Source organism: Prinia subflava, chromosome 9, assembly GCF_021018805.1.
Source record: "Prinia subflava isolate CZ2003 ecotype Zambia chromosome 9, Cam_Psub_1.2, whole genome shotgun sequence".
Taxonomy (NCBI): Eukaryota; Metazoa; Chordata; class Aves; order Passeriformes; family Cisticolidae; genus Prinia; species Prinia subflava.
Window position 1 is genome coordinate 15748055 of NC_086255.1, and position 21302 is coordinate 15769356.

At 35.5% G+C, this 21302-nt stretch overlaps 1 protein-coding gene across 4 annotated transcripts in view; it reads right to left on the bottom strand.

The window, feature by feature from the left end:
- MYOF (myoferlin) overlaps positions 1 to 21302 on the bottom strand; it is a 61902-nt gene that overhangs the window by 21351 nt on the left and 19249 nt on the right. For 2 of the 4 annotated variants that reach the window (XM_063405621.1, XM_063405618.1), the window contains exons 9-29: positions 21222 to 21272; positions 19688 to 19718; positions 19122 to 19237; positions 17846 to 17972; positions 17284 to 17387; positions 16318 to 16386; positions 16157 to 16200; positions 15672 to 15754; positions 14084 to 14122; positions 12230 to 12354; positions 11655 to 11771; positions 11117 to 11294; positions 10171 to 10295; positions 9574 to 9680; positions 7096 to 7288; positions 5901 to 6056; positions 5192 to 5323; positions 3751 to 3914; positions 1954 to 2068; positions 1729 to 1834; positions 58 to 200 (exon numbers count right to left, since the gene is read on the bottom strand). In XM_063405621.1, the coding sequence (XP_063261691.1) occupies positions 58 to 200; positions 1729 to 1834; positions 1954 to 2068; positions 3751 to 3914; positions 5192 to 5323; positions 5901 to 6056; positions 7096 to 7288; positions 9574 to 9680; positions 10171 to 10295; positions 11117 to 11294; positions 11655 to 11771; positions 12230 to 12354; positions 14084 to 14122; positions 15672 to 15754; positions 16157 to 16200; positions 16318 to 16386; positions 17284 to 17387; positions 17846 to 17972; positions 19122 to 19237; positions 19688 to 19718; positions 21222 to 21272 (2325 nt within the window). The remainder of the gene's footprint in view (positions 1 to 57; positions 201 to 1728; positions 1835 to 1953; positions 2069 to 3750; positions 3915 to 5191; positions 5324 to 5900; positions 6057 to 7095; positions 7289 to 9573; positions 9681 to 10170; positions 10296 to 11116; positions 11295 to 11654; positions 11772 to 12229; positions 12355 to 14083; positions 14123 to 15671; positions 15755 to 16156; positions 16201 to 16317; positions 16387 to 17283; positions 17388 to 17845; positions 17973 to 19121; positions 19238 to 19687; positions 19719 to 21221; positions 21273 to 21302) is intronic. The other 2 variants (XM_063405619.1, XM_063405622.1) reach the window with 1 other exon arrangement.

Genomic DNA, 21302 nt, shown 5'->3' on the forward strand with positions numbered 1-21302 from the left:
CCAAACCCCTCAAAGTGTTACAATGTGTGATCCCTGAGTGGATCTGTCCTTTCCTACCCTTCCCGCTGTTGCTCCTTCAGCCAGCTCCCTCCTACGTTTCCGCACCAGCCTTCGCCGTCGATGTGTGTGGTACATTTTCTCTGCAGCAACCCAAGACCTGGGTTTAGTGTCTGGAGGAATAGTAATTCCGTATTCCCACCCTAAAACAGAATTGATGAGTTGGTATATTTCTAGAAATACAACCACGATACAAAGAAGAAAAGCATGGGGAATAGAGTGACTGTATCTACAGAGGATGAAGCTTTATCACACAAGAATATTCAGCATTGCAGGCCCCTACAGCCCAGTAGCCAGGGGCCCACTGATGGCATTTTATAATGATGCTGTATTATAATACATGTGACAATAAAAATCTCAACATTAAAACAGATACAATAAATTTCAAGCTCTTTTCTTTGCATTTTTGTTTTCTCAGATGTTGATATCACATTTTCACACTACACTGCAGGAAAATTTAACACTCAGTTTTAAGTAAGAATCCAATATTCTGTGCACCCTTGTGACTCCAGCAGGTTTGCATTTAAAGGAACACCAACCACATGAACACTAATCATAAAACTTTCAGAACTGGTAATCCTGTTACTGTATTTTTGGTCTATGTATAATTCAGTTGCCAAGCATCTAAGACTCAGAATTTAATTTAAATTGATCTCATTAAAAAATTACTGCAGACTCCTACCAGAAGTTCCAATTAAAACAGATATCAATACTCTAGATAAATATAAGATTTTCTACTCTAATAGCTACCTAGTTTTTTATTTAGAAGCAGTAACTATTTTGCAAAATTTTGGGTTTTCCATTATCTGCCATGATCTTCCCTTTTTGTAAAAATTATTTTGGTTTTTTTTCAAACCATCAAACCAAAGTCCTGTAAATATTTTGCCATGAGACACAGACTACTTTTTCCTATTGCTGTAGAATCCAAATTATAGTCTTGTGAGCTTGTTTATATCACAACTTTCTGTGAAGAAAACAGTCCTAATTTATTGAAAGGAATAAGAATATTAGGATTTTCTAACCTGATCATGTTAATAATACCTATAATCTGAAAATCTCTGTCTAGCAGCACCTGCTACTTCACAGAAAGAACCTGAATTTTTTTTCATTTCAGGATTGCCTAATAACCAGTGTTTCATGCTCATCAGTCCTGTATGGCCCCCTTCCCACAAATTCAGTGCTGCTATTCTGCTCTCAGCAACACAGGAATCCCTCCCACACTTGTGTGGTGTGACCAACACAAACTGGTTCCCCACTTCCTTCAGTCCCCAGACCTCCTGATTCACTTTGTAGCATTATTTGGTGACTCATCCCATGGCTAAAGGCCCACAGGTAAATTACCAGACAGATCCAAACCTGGCTTTGCTGCATAGCCTTGGTGCAATTACAGAGGTTTCAGGTCTTAAGCTTCTGACTTCTCTAAAAACCCCTCAATTGCTGCTGCTAATCCATTAAAACAGAAATAGAAACAGATGCAGACAGTGAACTCTTTCTCAATGTCATATTATCTGATTCCTTAAGCCTAAACTTTATCCAAATATTTCCTTGGTACTTTTCCACAGGGAAACCAATATTACACCCAGAATATTGCTGCAGTTTTGACATGTGTCTTCCTTCATTATGAACTACAGCAGACTGTCCTAATATCAGCAGATAAACAGTAAATCTTACCATGTTCATCCACTGCTCGATTTAAATCGGATTTCCAAGCATCATCCTCCCACACCCATCCAAAAGGACATGTGAATTCACGTGGAGGTGGGGCTTTTTCTCCATTCTTTTATGTAAGGGAAATAAAACAGTTCTCTGCATTAGTAGGGTAAATACATGGTGAAGCAAAACATAGTACTCCTTCTCTGAAACCTTTAGTTATCCAGTGAAGAATTTAACTCTCACCACATCTGTGAAACTCTGCTCAGATGCTTTCCACTCCCCTCCAGGATAGCGACTCTCATTTTCATATACTTCATCAGTAAACTCAGTATGACCAGCATCAGCTTCAGTCAACAGACTGCACATCCAAAAAAAATATACAATAATAAATAAAACCAATTTTAGTTCATTACAGAAAACACATAGAAACATAGTATAGAATGTGCACACATAGGAGCATTCTGGATTGTCCAGCTATACAAAGGAAACTTAAAAAAAAACCACTGAAGAAACCCCAGTAGTAGTAAGCAATAGGAGGAACATTACTCATAAATATGAGTGCGTAGCAGGAATGTTTAACTGCTGTTTTATTCAGGGTCTGCTTTCAATACATCCTCTTGGAGAAAGAAAAAACATCATAAATTTAACTGTAGGAGGCACAGACTGTGGATGAGTCATACACATCTCTAAAGCACATGCATCTATATATACACTCTTATTTGACAATGTACTTAATTTTGTTTCTATTTATGCTGTTGACAAGGCAAGCAATCAGTTGGCTAGTATTTTTCTAAGTTGCAAGTAAAAGAAATAGGAGAACATTAAATCAAATAAAAGCCCTTTGCTATCCTTTGGTGGCTCACTGTGGTTCAGAAGGCACTAAAGTATGTTCCACACTGCCAATTACTGGCCAAATTGACCCACAGATCATCTCTCATTGGAAGCAGCTGCATGGCAAAAATATGCATTTCAACAGGATTTGATGCAATTTCTTCATGTATTCTTATTCACAAAACTATTGATTTAGTATAAAAAAATCTCCATCCACTCATACCTATAACTGATAAAATTTTAAAATAGATCAAGTAATGTCACATATTCTTCCCGCACAGTTTTTCTACAGCAACAGTTCTGTATCTGTTTCACCATCAGAACACAAGAATTTAAAATGAACTAAATATTTCCTTTTAGGAAGAAAGAAAACAGTCTCTTTCTCGTGGTTTTTATTTATGAAACAAATAATGTTCCCAGTCTGGTTTTAAGTGTGGCAACACAGTTGGACTGGCGCAACTCCAGAGCTGAAAACCTCTGGCAGAGCAAGGCTGAACCTGTTAGAGCTGAGGAGCTCTAACAGGAGCTGACACTCCATGAATTTGATCTGCCGGGGAGGAGCTGCAACACAGCACCACAACCTTCTACTGAAAACAATGCCTGCCTTGAGCCAGTTTGAGAAATAACCTGTTGTCTAGCCATGGCAATGGAACCTTTCCACATTTAATGAAATAAACACAAAATACTATCCAGTGTTTGTGAATGCCCTTGCAAATGCTGTAATGGTGTTGCTAGGGCATGAACTGCAGATTTGTACTGGATGCCAGGGTTAAGTTTCTATGCAGGGAAGATCCACCAATCCAAGGGTCTCTTAAACCATCACAGCAAGATCTGTGAATCTCACACAGACATGTGTAAGCCTTGTAGCACCTTCCTTGGCAGGAAATATAATTATTATCTCTTTTTAAAAGATGAAGCACTGAGATGCAGAGAATAAAAGCAATGGAGACATCATAACACGTGGACAGCAAAACCTTAAGTTAGGTTTAGAAATGGATGTTTTCTTTCTGTTGCCTGTTTTGTTTTACTTTTTATAAAAGGTAATGTTAATTTTAGCTCTATTAACTAGCTTTGACTATTGGGTGGTTTTTGCTGCCCTGGAACATTCAGCTTAAAAATCCTCTTCTCATCCCAGAAAACAGAGAGGAGCTTTTACTCAACACCACAAATGCCTTTATTCCTACCTGCATAAAATTAAAAAAATCTGACCTTCTTTCAGGATCAACCATCCATTCTCCTTCCCAGTCCCAGCCCTTTGGGGGTAGGAAGTACTCTCTTTTCAGTTTGATTTTTCCTGTAACATCAGAAAACTTGTGGCGACCAACAAGTCCTGAGGTACCCCACTTTCCAAACAGGAGAGCTTGATTTTCATACTGTGTGGGAAGAAAGCAAAAAATTCAATTTTTATTTAGGAATAATAAACAGCTTTTAGAAAAAAAAATTTGTGTAACTATTATAACTGAAACACTTCACTATAAATTTACTTCCTCTGAAATTAAGTACTACCTTTCCACATTACTCTACAATATCATCATCAATTTCTTTCTTTCATTTTCTTCTCTGCTGCCTGGTAAACAATCTTCTCACTGTAATGCCTCCCAACAACTACAGTAAAATTTTCTCAAAATTATAGCTCTTTTAAATAAAATTCTGTTATATAATTTAAAGAAGTCCCTCTGTTCCCTGAATGCATGATTCTGTCATTCTTTTCCATCTCCAATCTCCTCCTATTTAAAATATTTTCTTTTGTAACATGTAGAACTGAATCAAAATCTAATCACAGTAGCTGCCAGGGGCATGATTCTGATGTCAGCCCAGTCTATTTCCCCTCCTGGGATTATTTGTAGTTTCTAATGGGCTTGAGTTTTCTGACCTTATTGCTGTAAAATTGTTGGATTGTTGAAGACCAACAAAAGAGACATTCAATAGCCTCTTAAACTGTGTACTTAAATAATGGTTTTGAACTCCCATTGCTTTAAGTGCCTTGTACAGCACTACTAAATATTTAAGCATAGCTGCAACAGTGTGCACAGTAAAAATGTATTTTTATTAGTTATTTTACTGATACTGGATTATATGCAGCATTAAGTGATGTGGCATATAAAACACCTTACCATTACCATGCAAACCTCTATTATATGCTGTGGGACTATTTCAAGCATTTGTATTCTGAATTTGTTAACTCTTCTCATTGAAATGTCATTGTACAATAGCATTTTGTCAGCAACAGTAAATTTTCCTCTGCTACAGAAGAACCATTATTAAGCAAACCCACTTGTATTCAAGCATAATTTGTAGAAGTGAAGAAACAATTTTAAAAAAAAGGATTATTCATATGCCAAAACATAATAGCTTGGATCTCAATCTTAATTACACCGATAAAAATCTAAAATAAATGTATTTGAAATCACTGGAGTTAACCAGATTTGTACCTGAGTAACCAGTTCAGAATCTGGTCTGGTGAAGTTCATCTGGTAGGCACAATGGACTTGACCATTAATTGCCTTGAATGGGTTCTACTTGTTTCCTTACAATAAACACTACACTCTCTTTCTGTCTGGCATGCAAAGAAATTCAAAAGAGCTCCAACTGCATTGAATTCCCAACACTCACATCCAAGTTTAAAGTAAGAAAGCAACGATGGACATACCATTTCTGCAAAAACACTGAATGTTCCCTCTGCAAAGCTATTAAACTTCTTTTCAACTGCACTGAGCCCCAGCCAAATGTTAATCCGCAACTCTGCAGGCATTTTGACATCTTTGGTCTTGTCCTGTGGGTACTGGCACACAAACAAAAATGTTATTCTTTGTTATGTTATGCAGGTATGATAGTTTCAGTAAGAGATATATAATAACAAAGAGATATGAGTAACAGTACATATTTATTTATCTCTTCCTGTACTGCTTTATTACACTTTGAAGAATTAGGGTGTAGACATGCTCTATTGCTTACAGAAAATCATCCAAAACTTTGAATAGGTTTTTGGAACTTCTCTGACTTACACTTATTATTCCCTTTGAAAGTTTCCATTCATGGAAAATCCTCAAATCCCAGCTCTAGTAACACTTTAAAAGTTCTTTTCAGTATATTCAGTTCATTTCAGTTCTTTTCAATTCAAGTCACCATTTTGAGCTCTTTTCTAAAAGTCTCAGAGATAGGGGCCAATACTGGTTCTAACTGGCTTACAATAAACTTTAAAATTCTCTGATATTTTGAAGAAGCTATATGCAGCTGGTTCTAATCTCTCCTGAGTTTGACACCTCATTGTTCATAGTTTGTTTGCATGTTTCACACTTATGTCAGATGGCATCTCAACTTCGGGAGTTAATTATTTCTTAAGGAGAAAAAAATAGTACCTTTAAGAAGATTGCTTGGGTCTTTCCACAATATTTACCAGATGATTCAGGGCTTGCTGTGGAGTACAGCACCTGGTGTGCAGGAACACGAGCATAGGCCAGCCTCTTCTCCCCTCGGATCATCCATATGATCACATCAGGCATACTGTTTTGTGGCTGAGGATTATTTGTGGTGAAAATAGAGTTAAGAAGACTAATTAATAAAACAATAAATGAATCTAGATCTTAGAAAAGAGAAACATAAATAAAGGCTTATGTCAAAGGATTTATCATTTAGAATCATGAATCATGACAAACTCATGATAAATAGAGGGAATTGTTTTGTTTTGCAAGTAAACCAATATATAGTTCTGAAAGAGTCATAAAAATACCATGGAGATTTTTGGAAAGCAAAGTAAGTTTTATTAAAAAAACGATCCTTACACATTTTTTAATTTTTTCTAGAGGCATTTTGCATCTCGATTCCCTTATGGTGATGATAGTGACTGGATGCCACATGCTGATGCTTTGGACTGACCTGCTACATACTGAAGTGTTTGTGATGCTTCCACATTAAGGGTATGTCATTGTAAGACTTTTAGCAGAAGACAGAAACCACCTATTACCTTTTTGGACTTCTGTGCCCACCTTTATGAGCTAGCTGCAAGTCTGGCCAATTAATTGCTTTTTTAAGTTTACAGAGCAGAAGCAACAAATTTAAAAAAAAATTCTAAAATTTTGTGAAAACCAGTTATGAGATAGCCAAGATAAAAACAGAAAACATTGCTGAAAATTAAAAATAAAGCAACAGAAACAGATTTAACTCTGTTGATTACAGAAGTTGATTACTGTGGCTAACAATGTGTGGAAACCCAACATATACCCTGCAGTCCCTGAACCAGAAAAGTGACTTGCAACTCTGGAAGAAAGGAAAGGACATAATAGTCACTTAAACAGAACAGGGTCTATTCTACCAAGCACAGAGTGATCTTTACCCAATACACATTCTCAGTGACAACAGCTAACACATGAGGTTTGTTTAAGCAAATTGCAATTACAGAGGGGAACATGTTTACTTCCACAGCATCTAAAATTACTGTTCTACAGCAAGTGGATATTGCTTGATCAGCAGTGAACTTTACACCCGTTTGTTAGACAGGTATTACCAAACTAACTAGTACTGCTAAAGCAATCACCAGAATTGTGAAGCACTGACCTCTTCACTCAGTTGCAGTAATCTATCCAACCAATCCTCAATTTCTGTCAGAGTGGCTTTCACATCAGTAGCTTCACTTCTCATCCTTGCTGCTGCTTCTCCAATCTGTTTGAGAGACTTGAGGCGCATTTTTTCTATCTGAGTGTCAAGGACTGTGATATTAGATTTGCCTTCTATGAGGGGAAATGGTTTACTGAAAAGAGAATATTTGTTATGGTTAATAATCTAAGTGGATTTTATTTAACTGCACTCTAAATGCACACATGCAAACAGTGGCAATGGATTGAGTGCCATCATTTCCTGTGATTGAAAACCACTGGAACAGTGCTATTGCATCTATTTCTGCAGAGATTTTCACCTCACAAGGTATTTATAGTAAGCAGAGGAAAGGCTGTACTTACATAACAAGCACCAAGGTAGAACACCTTGAGGTGTTTGCTTTAATGTAATTGCTGCCAATCAAACCAAGGAAAATCTATTTCTCTACATATTCACAGTAAAAAATTATTGTCTCAAAATGTACACCTCAAAACTGAAACCAGTGCCTTCAGACCAAGATTAGGTTCCTTTTCTTCACTGGGAACTGTATATTTTCAGAAACTCAGTATACAAATATATGGCTTGTGGCTATGACAGGATTTACCTAATCCTCTGGCAAGAAAACATCAAAGGATTCTAAAAGAAATCTGTGACACAGAACTTCTGCGTCAGCAGAGGGCAGAGTAACTATTCAATGGAACCAAGAAATCGTAGAATCCTGAGTTAGAAGGGACTCTCAAGTGTCAGTGAGTCTTGCCTCTGCACAGAACAACCCCAAAGAATCACAGCATGAGCCTGACAGTGCTGTCCAATTCTGCTGGAAAAATGGGAGGAGATTTGAGGAAAAGGTAGCTTTTCAATGGCCAATGACTGTATCCCTCTAGCAGAGCTCATTAAAATCTCTTTAGTATTATATTACACAAAAAGTTTAAAAATTTCCAAAGACACTGCCTAGTTTGAAAAAATCAACTCTTCTTTGACCTACATTTAATGACATGCTTTGAACTTCTAAGGGTTTTGATTCTGTAAAACCTTGATACTGACTGTTGTGCCTTCCACTACAGCTCTGAATGCAAGGGCTGCCTGCCCTGGGAGCTACTTAGACCTGAATCAAATGTACCAGATCAGAACCTTCAGAAAGTCACATCGTTTTAGGTTTAAGTAGTGCACTGAAGACTCTCTCAAACTCCTAACTCATTTAAACCTTAGCACAGCAAGGAAAAATCCTCTATGAATTTGACACAGGGAACTATGACTTTGACAGAGGTTTTTTGAATTTGCTGAAAAAAAAACTCAAAAAGAGCATTGTATCCCATGAGCAACATGAAGTTCATTTGGTGGCTATATCTAAGGGCTGTTGCTCTGTAATTGTTGAGTGATATTTTATAAAATAATGGTCTCAATTAGTAACAGTGCACATATGTGTCAGGATGAGGAACTGACCTGAAGTTTCCACGCTGACTAGATGGCTCCATGTGACAATAGTCTGCCCTTCACATTTTGCTTTCCTAGAGTTTGTCAGTCCTTTCTCTCTGCTTTCTTTCAGATCACAGCATTCTGTGAAGTTATTAGTTTATATTTTTACATAAGCTTTCTATTATGTAATTCTTTGCTGGTATATACTGATCTCCACTGTTTGTTTTTCCTTAGCTTACTTTTATAGTGGCTGTACAACTTGATGAATTTGTTCTCTCATTTCAAGTTCATTGTTATTTCCTCTTATGGATAATAACTGTTCTGTCATTTTCCCCCTTAGCATATCCTGTGCTATTTTATCACCCACTTGTTTACTGTCCCCATCTCAATATCTCCATTTTAAATGTTTCTTTCTCATACAATTTCTTCCTCTCTATTTAGAATTTATTCTCTTTCAAAACTCTACATGCTGATTCTTGCTGCCTTCTATGAACACCCCCATCCATACAGACATATTGACTAGAGGCTTATTCAAAAATGCAATCTTTATGGCCCATAATCCCTGCATACCTTTTGAGTTTTTATTTTTGGGCTTACCAGTAAAGTACTAGACTTTCTTCCCTCTTCAGTTTCAGAAATAACATACAAACACAGGTAAACCAAAGGTACATGAGGAATTCTAAAGAAGGGTGGATGGAAAAAAGGCAGCAGAGAGACCTAATATCTATTTTCAGAACAGTCCTCCCTCAGATTTTTTTCAAGAGATACTGTTTTGTTTTAACATTGACAGTAATAAAACTATCCTGAGATAATGGAGAATTACACAACTGGATGGATTATTTGGCAATGTCCATGATGTTTTACTACTCTCAGACACTTTCAGAATTTCAGTTCTTAGGTCAATGCATGGGATTAGTCAGCTTTATAGTCCTCAGAATTTGTTTTCTGACTTAGCAGAGGCAATAACAAAGATTCTGAGCAGGTCTGGAATGATAACATAAGAGATAAAAAATGTTCTTTTACCTTATATCTTCTGTGAGTTCATCAATCAGCTTCAACCACATCTCAGCTAATTGGTTTTCAGACACTTTAGCCTGCATTCCTGATTTTAACGTAGCTAAGTTGGATTGCTGAGGAATTTAAAAGAAAAGAATTTGCACTTAAAAACTTCCATTGTGCTTTATGGTCAGTATGAGTTTCAAGATTTTGATCTTATTTATTCATCTGTGCAAAGGCCAAGCCCAAAAAAAGACTCATGTTTAAATTTAATTTGTATTTAACAGGACTATTCTGATGTTCTTCCCCTCTGTATTAAACAAAACATGCAAATAACAGTCCCACAGACTTAACATGCTCCTAACCAACACTGAAGACTCTTCCTTGCTGTGGGAATTCCCTGTGGGTTCAAGTAGGAATGTGTTGAGCCTTGATAAAATACAGGCCTATGATTACCTGTGCCATTTGTTACACCAAGCAACTTTTAATTTTCACTAAGAAAAAAGGAAAGTATCACAGAATTCCCATAATTCGCCAAAAATGTCACTTTTTGATTACATTTCTAAATGAAAAGGAGTAAAAATGAAAAGCCTATCAGAAAAAGAAAGATTTAAAATGTCTTACCAGTCTTTCAGCCATGTTTAGGATTACATTCACAGGGTCTAATCTATGACTTATGTCCTCCCAAAAAGAAGTCAGCGTTACAACTGGCTTTGTGTTTGCCCATGGCAAGTAGTAGTAATAATTACCTGGTGTGAAACATTTGGATGTAAGATTTAGAATTCATGGCAGGAATACATACTGTACACTGTTGTTACATTCATATCATTTATATACTACAAATTATTAAGAATATACAAGCTATTCCAAATTCACAAAAGGATTTGTATTTTCAAGCCCTGTAGTATCTGTGGAATGGTAAATGTTCCCTTCAAATTGTTTCAAATTGTTTCAAAATCCAATGGATTTTTAAAAATAGATTAGCTGTTAACATATTCTTTCCCATAACATTATGATGTAGATGGCACATTAATATAACTTTATCTTTGAAATAAAATATTCAAATAATAATTTTCTAGAATAAGTCTAATTATTTCATTTAATACACAGGAAACAAAAAAAGAACTATTCTTTGCAGTTAATAAAAAAACCTATAGCCAAAATGTATTTTCCTGTGATCTAGATAATTCGTTTTTTTCTAGGCTAAGAGATGTATGGTTTAAAAACAAATTATTTTATTCTAAGTCAGAATATTCAAAACATGTTTTCTCTACTTAATTCTAGATACCTCTAAAATAATGTGATTTCTTTTTCTTGCAGAGTTTGTGCTTATCTAGTACACGGTCAAAAGATTTCACTGAATTCTGTCAAAAATTCATTAATAACCTCAGTAGGTCTAGCAGCACATATTCCATAAATGCAACTTCATCTCAAAAGCTGTGAAGAGCCACACGCTCTATTCTGTCCCATTTTCAGGAAGCGTTCAGTGCACTGTGGGCTGACATTCCAAGGCTATGAACAGCACTCCCAAAAGACAATTTTAGCGGATTTCACCCCAAACCATCCTCACCATCAAACACGGCGCGGCTGTACTGGGTCGTTGAGGCCAAAGGTTTGCAGGTGGTGTCGAACTTGTTGCCGTAGTTGCCGATGCTCACCTCGAACTGGATGGGCTCCCCCGTGTCTTGCAGCATCGTGGCAGAATGGAACACAGCAGCCAAGCAGAACTTGCGTCTGCGCTGGTATTTCTGCCAAAACAACCTTTTCAGTTCTATTGCAAAACAGGATCCACGATTACAGAAAACAATAGCAACGTCTAAATGGAAATAACAACTTTAACATTTTTACTATTTTCTGTGAAGAAACCCAAAAATATAACGTGTATAATAAATTGCTGTATCTGATATTATAAAATGTTTCAGATTAACACTTCTTGCTGTAAGGGCACAACATTTCTGTAGTCACTACTCCTCAGCCACCAGTACCACCTCTCTTAACCTGGAGATTGAACTGTGTTGTATTGATTTCAGTGAGTTAGCTCACTCTCTAAAAACAACCAGCCAAGGCACATCTCCACAACCAACAGCGACAGGAAAACAAAGATTTACCTCAACAACCAGTAAGTCATCATTAGGAATCATTTCTAAATTTTTTTTAACAGGCTTGCTTTCAGATAATGTAGATAGTTCAACCAGAATTCTCCCTCTATAAGCAACTCCTTCTCCCTGTAAAATAAACACATATCAAATATAATTTTACATGTTTGCCCTAAAGAAGTGTGTATTTTTTTAGCTGTACATGGTTCTGGCTTCACTGAAGTGTTCTCAAAACTCCTGCAGAGGCATGGATGTACATACTGGAACAAATGAAATAAAGCAGTTGGCGTAATGCTAGAAGTGAAAAACATATTTATGCAAAGAAGGAAAGAAGAAATACAAATTCATGCAAAGGTGCAGTAGTGAAAATAATCAAAATCATTGCTGTTCTTTCAAAAATACCTTTTTAAAAAACCAGATAGGAATGGAAAATACTATCATACTTTTTGATCTTAAATATAAAGATTTACTCAAAAATAAAGAGCAAGAGGTGTGTAATAAGAAAAAACCATTCACATGAATTAATTCATTGATTAAAAAGAATTGGGTTAATTCTTTTATGAAAAACAATTAATAAAGAAACTTACCTTTCCAAAGTTTAATTCATCATATGGGTCTGGGAATCCAGTGTATTCTCTTGGACTTCCGTAAAAGTTTAGGTAACAAGGTCCAAACGTTGGTAAAAAACCAACATCAGTTTCTCCAGAGTTTACTAACAGAAGACATTACCATTACATCTTTGTTAATTATCATATTGAGCCAGAAAAAAACTAATAACATTACTATCAAATCCATTAAAAGAAATGTTAGATATTAGTTAGGTATTAGTAATATAAGAACACTTTATTCTCTGGATATACCATATGAATTTAAAGTAATGATGCCACTGACTGGACTTGTACATAACTTCTTTCTTCACTGTACACCACTTACAGTAAATACTGCATCATGCAGCAAAAATCCCACAGAACAAGAAGAATTTATGTCCCACTCCAAATATATGGTCTTAATTTATTGCAAGGGTAATATGCTTTTATGCTAACAGAAAACATGTTTCCTAGAAAATAATGAAACTGAGTAAAACAATATTTACAATCTCTTAAATGCACAGGCCAATGATCAAACTAAACAGCCACAGAAAAGATGCACTCTCTAGCAGAAAAAAAAAGATGAGAAACAGGTGAACTTTGCAACTGAAATTGCCTGGAGTGATCTGCAGCACAGAGAGGGAGGCACACACTTCTCACAGGAAAAGAAGGCTGAGTAAGACAGGGACAGTAGAGGGTTATGCCTTGTGTGACTATGCCACTACCGAGTGACACAAGGGGATTGTAAAAGCGAATGTGATGTCTTGAGGTAATTTCCTGTCAACACAAAGTCACTATAACCTGCACAATATCAAATAGAGATTTGCAGTTCTCTATTTTGCTTTTGGCGACTTTCACATCCTTATCTCTGAATCAGAAACAGATCATAATTTGAATTTAAAAAAAAAAGTCATTGGAATAATGTCCAATTTTTAAGAAATTCTAAGACTAAACCTGAATCAGACCTCAGTGTGACTGGGTTTAAGATACAGATATGTGTTAAATTAATGCATTCACTAGTTACTGACAACAATAAATTAAACAGAATATAAATTTTAAAAGATTAAAATTTAAATTTAAAACAGAATAAGAATTTTAAAAACACAACAAACAACTATCCAAAAACTGGAATAAAAATAGTTTCTTTTCTATTTTTTAAAATTTAAAAGTCAATTGTTTGCTTTTAGAAGGCTAATGATCATGTATAATAGAAAGTGACTCTGAGAAATTATTTCAGCCTTTAACTTAGTATTACTTTATTAAGAAAGCAGAATAGTAAATGTAGTACCATGTGGATGAATGTTGACTACCTTTCAGCTGCACTCCACTTGTATTTATTTCTCACTATTTAAATATTTACCAGAAAGTCTCCCAAACCTGGATGTCAACCTAGACAGTTATGAAAAAAGTCACCTCTCCAGGTAGTAACAAATCAGATTTTATTTTCCAGAATTTGTTTATATAGCTCGTTAAGCATAAGCAGAACAGCCACTAATTATTTTAGGCAGTTATTTACTTCTGCAGGGCTCTGCAGGTGCAAATATATCTGTTATCTCATAGATCAGTTAAAAATTTCAAGCCATTGTTAGTCTAAGCACTCTGTAATTGAAGCAACTACATGCTCATCTCTAACACACAGCTTGAAGCACCAGCCAAACAGAAATATTTTCAAACCAATTCCAGTGCCAAAACTGTTTTATAGAGTTAGTTATGTTTGATACTCTTTAATCACAATGGTGAAATCTTTTAGACAAACAATTATTAAAATTATTTTTAAGCTGATGGAGTATCTTAGGCAATACTCTCCAGTTTGGGCAATGGAACACAAAATCAGTAACAGCTGAAGATATAAACCTTCATATGATGAAGCCCCTGTTCCTGAAGATGAAAAATCTATATTATGAAAAGAGAAGTAGTTATATGACGAGTGACAATAGCATTTTAAAAAAATCCCTCACATCACAAAGCAATCTCCTTTTAAAAAAAAGTTGAAAGCCTGAGAAAAAATAAAGTTCATATAGGCTAGAATTTTGCCTCTGATTAATATATGAAGGTATTACTCCTCCTGTACAAATTCCAAAGGGGAAATAACCAGCGTGTATCTGACAAAATATCTTGTTTTGGTGCCTATTTTTTAGCTTTGTACAATCCTCCTCCACAAAAAATACAGATTTATTTTTAAAACTACTTTTAAAATCTTAAGGTCATTTTAAAAACCCACTACATTTCAGGGCCCCTTAGGGTATCTCCATTTACATTTAGTGAGGACTAGAGACTAGTTCAGTTTCACAACCCTTTAGAAGCCAGAACAGGCTTCAGACACAGCACTGAAGAGAAGATAACAGAAATGGCTGTTCCAATGTCAATACCTCAGCAGAGAGAGACACCAAGCTAATCTCCCCAGTTCCTGAGTGCCTGGCTCTGAAGTGTAAATGCTCTGTGACTCAGCTGCAGTTGGAGATACTCATGGGGAGTACAAGTGATATCTCCAGAGCCGGATTTTCCCCAACAGCCCAACCCTTCTGTCTTGGCTTTCCCTTTGCCTTTTTCTTTTGCTTCTGGCTGCACATGGGATATATAAAAAGAATGTTTGCATGAAGTGTTACTTCAGCAGCAGTCCTTCTAAAGGACTAATTTATAAGCTTTTATGTGACCAAAAATACAGTTCCATCCAATTCTTGCAAGAATTCTTGCCTACTCCAGTCAGTATCGAATTGGAACCACTAACTTTGTATTTAAACAACTGATATACCCACCAACTTAAGGACTCACTGGTCTGTCTCAGACAAGTACATATCACATAGATTTTATAAATACAGCTGAAAAAATTAGTAATTTAGATTCTTATTGTAGCAATGATGAACATAGTTTTGTGACAGAGTCTTTCAAACTAGTGTAGGTAGTCAGATAAATACATGTTCAGCCTAGTTAACCTTGAGCTTTACAATTCTGTATGGGTTACTAATATGTCAAGCTATGTTCATTAAAAGAGAAAACAATTTTTCTGGCAAGTGGTTCTGAAACAGTGACTCCAGCTTGCCTTAAAATTAAATATCTTATTAAGCATCTAAGTAAATTTGCATATCTTACACATATTGTGTAAGATATCACATCATTTTCTGAATTTGGGAAAGTACTCAAAAATTTAATTAATTCATTAACTTACATATATATAAAATGGAAAACCAAGTCTTGAATTACTGCTATTTCCATGATGATGTGGTTTAGTCATTACAATTTTAATACTTTATTTTTAAAAGTCCCATGACTTTTAAAGGAATGTTTTCTAAGAGTATTGTTTTGAAAATTTCAGGAACAGACAATCCTGTTGCCAGGGAATTGAGAAGCTATAGATAAATAGCTACTTTCTTAGAACACTGATCTTTGCCATTCTGTGTAACACAAGAGAAGGCAGTGTGTTACACACTGCTCAAGCAATTACCCTCAATCTCTCCTCCAGAAGAAGCAATTTTTGAGAGACTTAAATATGTTGTTCCGACTACGTCATTTTTTGTAAGTCGATCCCTAGAAAAAAGAAAAAAGAAAGATTTTATTTAAATATAATGCTGGTCATCACACACAGAAGCAAGCTACGAGTACACATGTTTTCTATGACCTGAAATGCTTCAGTATTACTAACAAAACCAGAAATGACAAGTAACAAAAGTGGGCTGTAGACCATGAATAAGTCATCTGACTTTTACACTATCATTAAACAGTGACAGTGCACAGTTCTCAGTGCACACAATTAAGAATAATCTCATATTACACTAATCAGATCTCTTGTAAAGAAACCAGAAAGGCACTTAAACACTTGCTTAAATACTCTCATGCACTGTAAAAATACCTGATGTCTATAGAACCAGACTTTTCTCCACTTATCATCATTTAGCTTCTTAAGTAATTTGATTAAAAGTCATAACTCACCAGTCAATAACTGAAAGTTTTATTTTCTCACACATTGAGGGAAACTGAAAAAAAAAGCAAAGTAAAATAACTCATTACTTTTTTCACCTCTGTAATGTTAATTGGTTCTGAGTTCCAAAAAAATGTCTGTATACTACAGAAACAAGGGTAAAAAAACTGACCTTGATTTGAAGATAAATAATTTGATTCCATTCTGGATTAGCATTTTTCTCAATTATATTTGTGCAAACCTGCCAAAAATCATATATATAACACATCAAAGATAAAACAGAAAGAAAGGTATATACTACCTACAATTTAGGACACATCATCTGATTGGAAAAATCAGGGGTAGTAGCCAATGAATCCTGGATTAATGCTGCAATGAACCATTGATGCTCAATGAGTTTTTCACTGATAACTACTGTTAATCTGCATATGCAGCATTAATGACTTTTGGAGGAAAAGAAAATATTGTTTAAACATGAGATTTGGGTTATCCTATTTTTTATTTCCACTAGCTACAATTAAACAAAATTATTTAATCTTGTTATTTCCACTAGCCACAATTGAATGTGCTTTTATCACAGCAGAGAAATGAGATGAAGGAATAATTTGATTCCAGCTTTCTTTACACAGATTTTAGGGTAGATGAAGGATACATCATAGGGGAGAGGCTGCATTATTTGCTAGTCATGTCTTCTAAAGATCTTCTACACTACTGGGTGTGGTAACCTGACTATATAGCATATTAAATGACTGACAAAAAATTTGACTAGTAATGAATATAAGTTCTGCAGTTAGAATTTTGCATTCTAAGGAACACATTATTATTTAAATACACAAATGTGGTTAATCTGTACAGAAAGATCTGTATCACCAAATACTAAAAGCAATCAGGAACAAGGGTAGGCAAGGAATCTGGCATGTGTCAGTTCTAGCCTTTAGTCATACATTCCTTTCATTAGTCATCACTTTTACACCCTTTCTATTGTACCTTGAAGTTTGCCATTTTACGAAGTTAACTCTATCTTTTCATTTATTTTTATTTCCATAATTCCAGTAAACTTAAAAATTCATGCTGGCACATGAAATCTGTTCTAAGGACTACAATTAGAATAAAAAGGTTCAGATATTTACTAAATTACCTTTTTCCCAGCAAAAGAAACTTCTACAAATGGATCTACCAGATTTTTCTTGTCTGCTTCTCCTCCAAATATTTCCTTGACAGTTTGTGCAAAAGCATCATCCACTGGAGAGGTGTCAAAGATTAAATTAAGGTATTATTATTATTATTATTACTATTATTATTATTGCTACTATTACTTCTACTACTACTACTATTACTAATATTGTTACTATTACTATTATTATTCCTAAGTAATAAGTTGCCTAAATTGTCCAACCTGATAAACAAAATTCTGAAGTGTTGCAGGTAAAAACTGAGAATTTTGGCTTAGGAGCAATTTTAAGAACATAGATTTTTCGAACATCATAAGAAGTGCTGATGTGCTCCTGAATTTAAAGGCATCACCTTTGAAAAACATTATACACTTTTTTGTAGGCATTGCTATTTGGCACAGATTTAGGTGAGAAAATATGCTAGTAAGGGATAAAAAGTCACCTGCATTCTACTCTGAACAGCTACCACAAATAACTATTTCTAACAGTATTCAAACACCAATGGAGAAGCAGGGAGCAGCTACATACTTTGTGGGATGTCCTCAGCTCTGTAGATTTTGAGAAGGAAGGTGACCCACCGAAGTGCAATCCCAGCAGGTAATAAAAGATTGCTCTCCACATCATCACTTTCATTGTCTCTCTCCCTTTTTTCAACCTGTTGGGGAATACAGTTGTAGACAAAAAAGACAAGGCAATGTACAGAAATAGAATTAAGGTGAGTAGCTAAACTTCTGTTGATTAGCTAAAGGCCGTTGTCTTTATTTATTTATTTATTCATGATGAAGAATGAGACTGCATCCAATTATCAAGCCACAAAAATGTTATTCTAGCTAAACTATTTTACTTTCAGTTTTATCTCCAAAGTACTCAATTGCAGAAGCCCATTATAATGACAGTTTCAAATTCATCATCAGACAACAATGATTTTGGTACATGTAAAATGCCAGCTTCATGCCAATTTCAGACTCATCTCAAGAGAAGAGATTTACTACAATTAGAAAAGGCTTACAAGTCTGATATAACTTACTGCTTCCTCATTTAAAAATAAACACACCACAAATCTCTAGACATATCCTTGTGATTTCAAGAATCATGAGGATAGCAGAGAGGAACAGTTAATACAAAACTAAAAGGCAATCTGCCATGGTTCTGGGGACCACATTATATATAACTAAGGAGTAACAGTATGCAAAAATATCACACAGGAAGAAAAGCAGAATCTAAACTACAGGCAATGGTCAGGTAAGAAAAGCATTACAAGAAAAAATCAGCTGTTTTCGCCTTGACAGAACAGCAGACAATGAAGGATTGGATTGTTAAAGCTACCTACTGCTTTTATCTGCATCAAATTACTTGGCCCTGACTTGTAATTATTGAGGGCTCTGAGCTTCACCAGGAAACATTTGGAGCTCTCTGTTTTCTCTACGGGCTTGTCTATGTGTTGTAGTGTAGTAGTGGAGACTACTTAGTCCTGGAACCACTATCAGTGTTACTCTGCCTGCTTAGCTGTGCTAAGGAGAATTCTGTATGAGCTTGCATGCAGAAAAAGGCTACCACATCTCTACTTCCAGTACATAGAGCATACACAAACAGTAGAGGTTGCTTAACTGAGCAGAATAACAAAACAAGCTTTGAGTTAGTCACTTAGTACAGGATGCCCTTGAAACCACTTGCAACCAAATTCTGTCTTACTTACAAATGCTGCTCACAGAGCAAATTATACAGTATTAAAACAATGTTGGGGGGACGTAAATAAATATCCATGGGTTAGAGAGGGGAAGAAAAACATTTAAGTTGAACTTACTGGTGGCTCATCTCCAGTTCCCAGGACAAACATGCTGACTTTCATATAGCCTTTGGCTCCTGAATTTGTATCTTCAGGATCACTCAGCAAAAGCCATTTCCTCATGACTGCATGGCCTGAAATAAAACAAATATCACCACTGGCCCCAGTAATATCCATTACAAAATGGCAGACATCATATATGCAGTGAGCTATTTCAAAAGTACGCTTTATCCTAAATTACCCTAATTATTTAACAAAATAATCCTGTCCTAGACAGGTCTCAATAGTGCCATCCAAAACAAGAAATCTGGTGTTAAACTCTTTCGGCATACTAATTCAGGAACATAATTATCATTTATTTTTGTGTTATTTTTCAAATTTTAGATCTTTGACAAACAAGGGGCTCGTACTTCATTGTGAATTCACTGAAAAGACTTATATATTGTTGGATTTTTTAAAGTTAATACTTAAAACAGCAAACTTTAATAACTTTGCATCAAGTTTCTTCTTTTACTTTAGAAATTTATTGAAATGTTTCAACTTGCAGTTTCAAGGAAAGAAGTTCTGAAGTAACCATCACTTACCAGGCTCATCATAAACATAGCCAATGTCAATCTGAAATAAAGATCAAAGGCATTACCCCTGAAGAAATAGTAAAACAGAAAAAGGGTTGGCCAACTCCCCCCCCTGTTTTTCATGGGCAGTACTGCATTGTGTTCTTGTCACAAACAGAAGACAGTTCACATAGAGTATTACTAGATGGAGAAAGAGAAAATGCCTTGCATTGAAAAATGAGGGATTTCAAATGGATAGGGCAGCCAAGAAGAAAATGCAAGAAAAAATGTATTACAACTAACACATGTAGTTATTTTCTTCTTTTCTTAGTTCCCAAGCTTTTTCATTTACCAGAGACACAAGATGGGGCTGGCTTACTGCTTCCTGAATTCCCTACGCTCACTCATTATTTTATGTTCAGACAGGCTTTTGAGAACACTTTTGTTCCTTCCTCCTACTCAACATCTCACGCTTCAGTTCCAGAAGTGAAACTTAGGTTGTTTTTTTTTTTTTTTTTAATGACTAATATCCTTTTCTTTGTTAAGAATATGACCATTTCTGTCAAATCTGGACAAGATTGCCTCATTCATTGTATCAGATTTGAAATATGTTCAGGAATGTTTGCTCATGGCAGTTGGGGCTAGTATTCCTTGCAAGTAAAGTCTGAAAGGTTTTCTAGACAGAATTACCCTTGTGGTTTCCTGTTGGAATGTGTGCCTGAAGGAACAAAAAGTAGCTGAGTGATGTGCTGTCACCTGCTTAGTGAATAATCAGTCTTCCACAGAGCAATACACCACTGACTGAATCACTAGAAATCACAAAGAAAATAAGCACTGAGAAGCAAAAAGCAATCAGCTTTTTGGCAGAAAGTGTTTCATTTAGAAAAGAGCACTCTTCCCTCTGCATATTTTTATAAAAAGCTGGTTTAGAGACCTATTAAATTTATGCAGTACCAAATAAACAAGCAGAAAAGACAGCCAGCACTGATATTGGAAGTGTTGTAACAGTGGATCCCAGTAGCCATGGGAATTCTTGGCAGGCAGATGTCTATTTCCCAGAGTTGGCCATAACATATCCAAAGCTCATCTCACTAACATCATCAGAATCACAGAAACTACTTTAATTAGGTGAATTTTCCACCATTGTTTTTACTTAACTTCTGACCAAAGGAACACCTCTCCACATCATTTAAGAATGTGTATCTTTATGCCACCATACATATCACTATTCTGCCTATTAGCTACCTAATAAAATCATCTCTTCAAACCCTACCTCACACCAAATAATTACCTAACCACAAAAGAAGAAGTTACCTGGATGCAAACTAGAGAACTTGGTATATAAATCACACAAATTTCTTTAACAACAGTCTACTCAAATAAAAAAACCTGCTTAGTAGCGCTTTGAGCAAATGGTCTCTAGCTTGAGAAGTAAAACATCATCAGGTAATTCTCTGGCCCCATGAAAAAAGAAGTATAAATTTAAACATTTAAAACTAGTACTTAAAAGTTTTCTTCCATTTTATTTAATTTAGCCCAGATATGGAGTTTACTTCATACTCACCTTAAATTCACCCATTAGACAGTCTGCTCGTAGAGAGTGAGAATCATACACCTAAAAAGACAGAGGAGCATGAAACAGGAA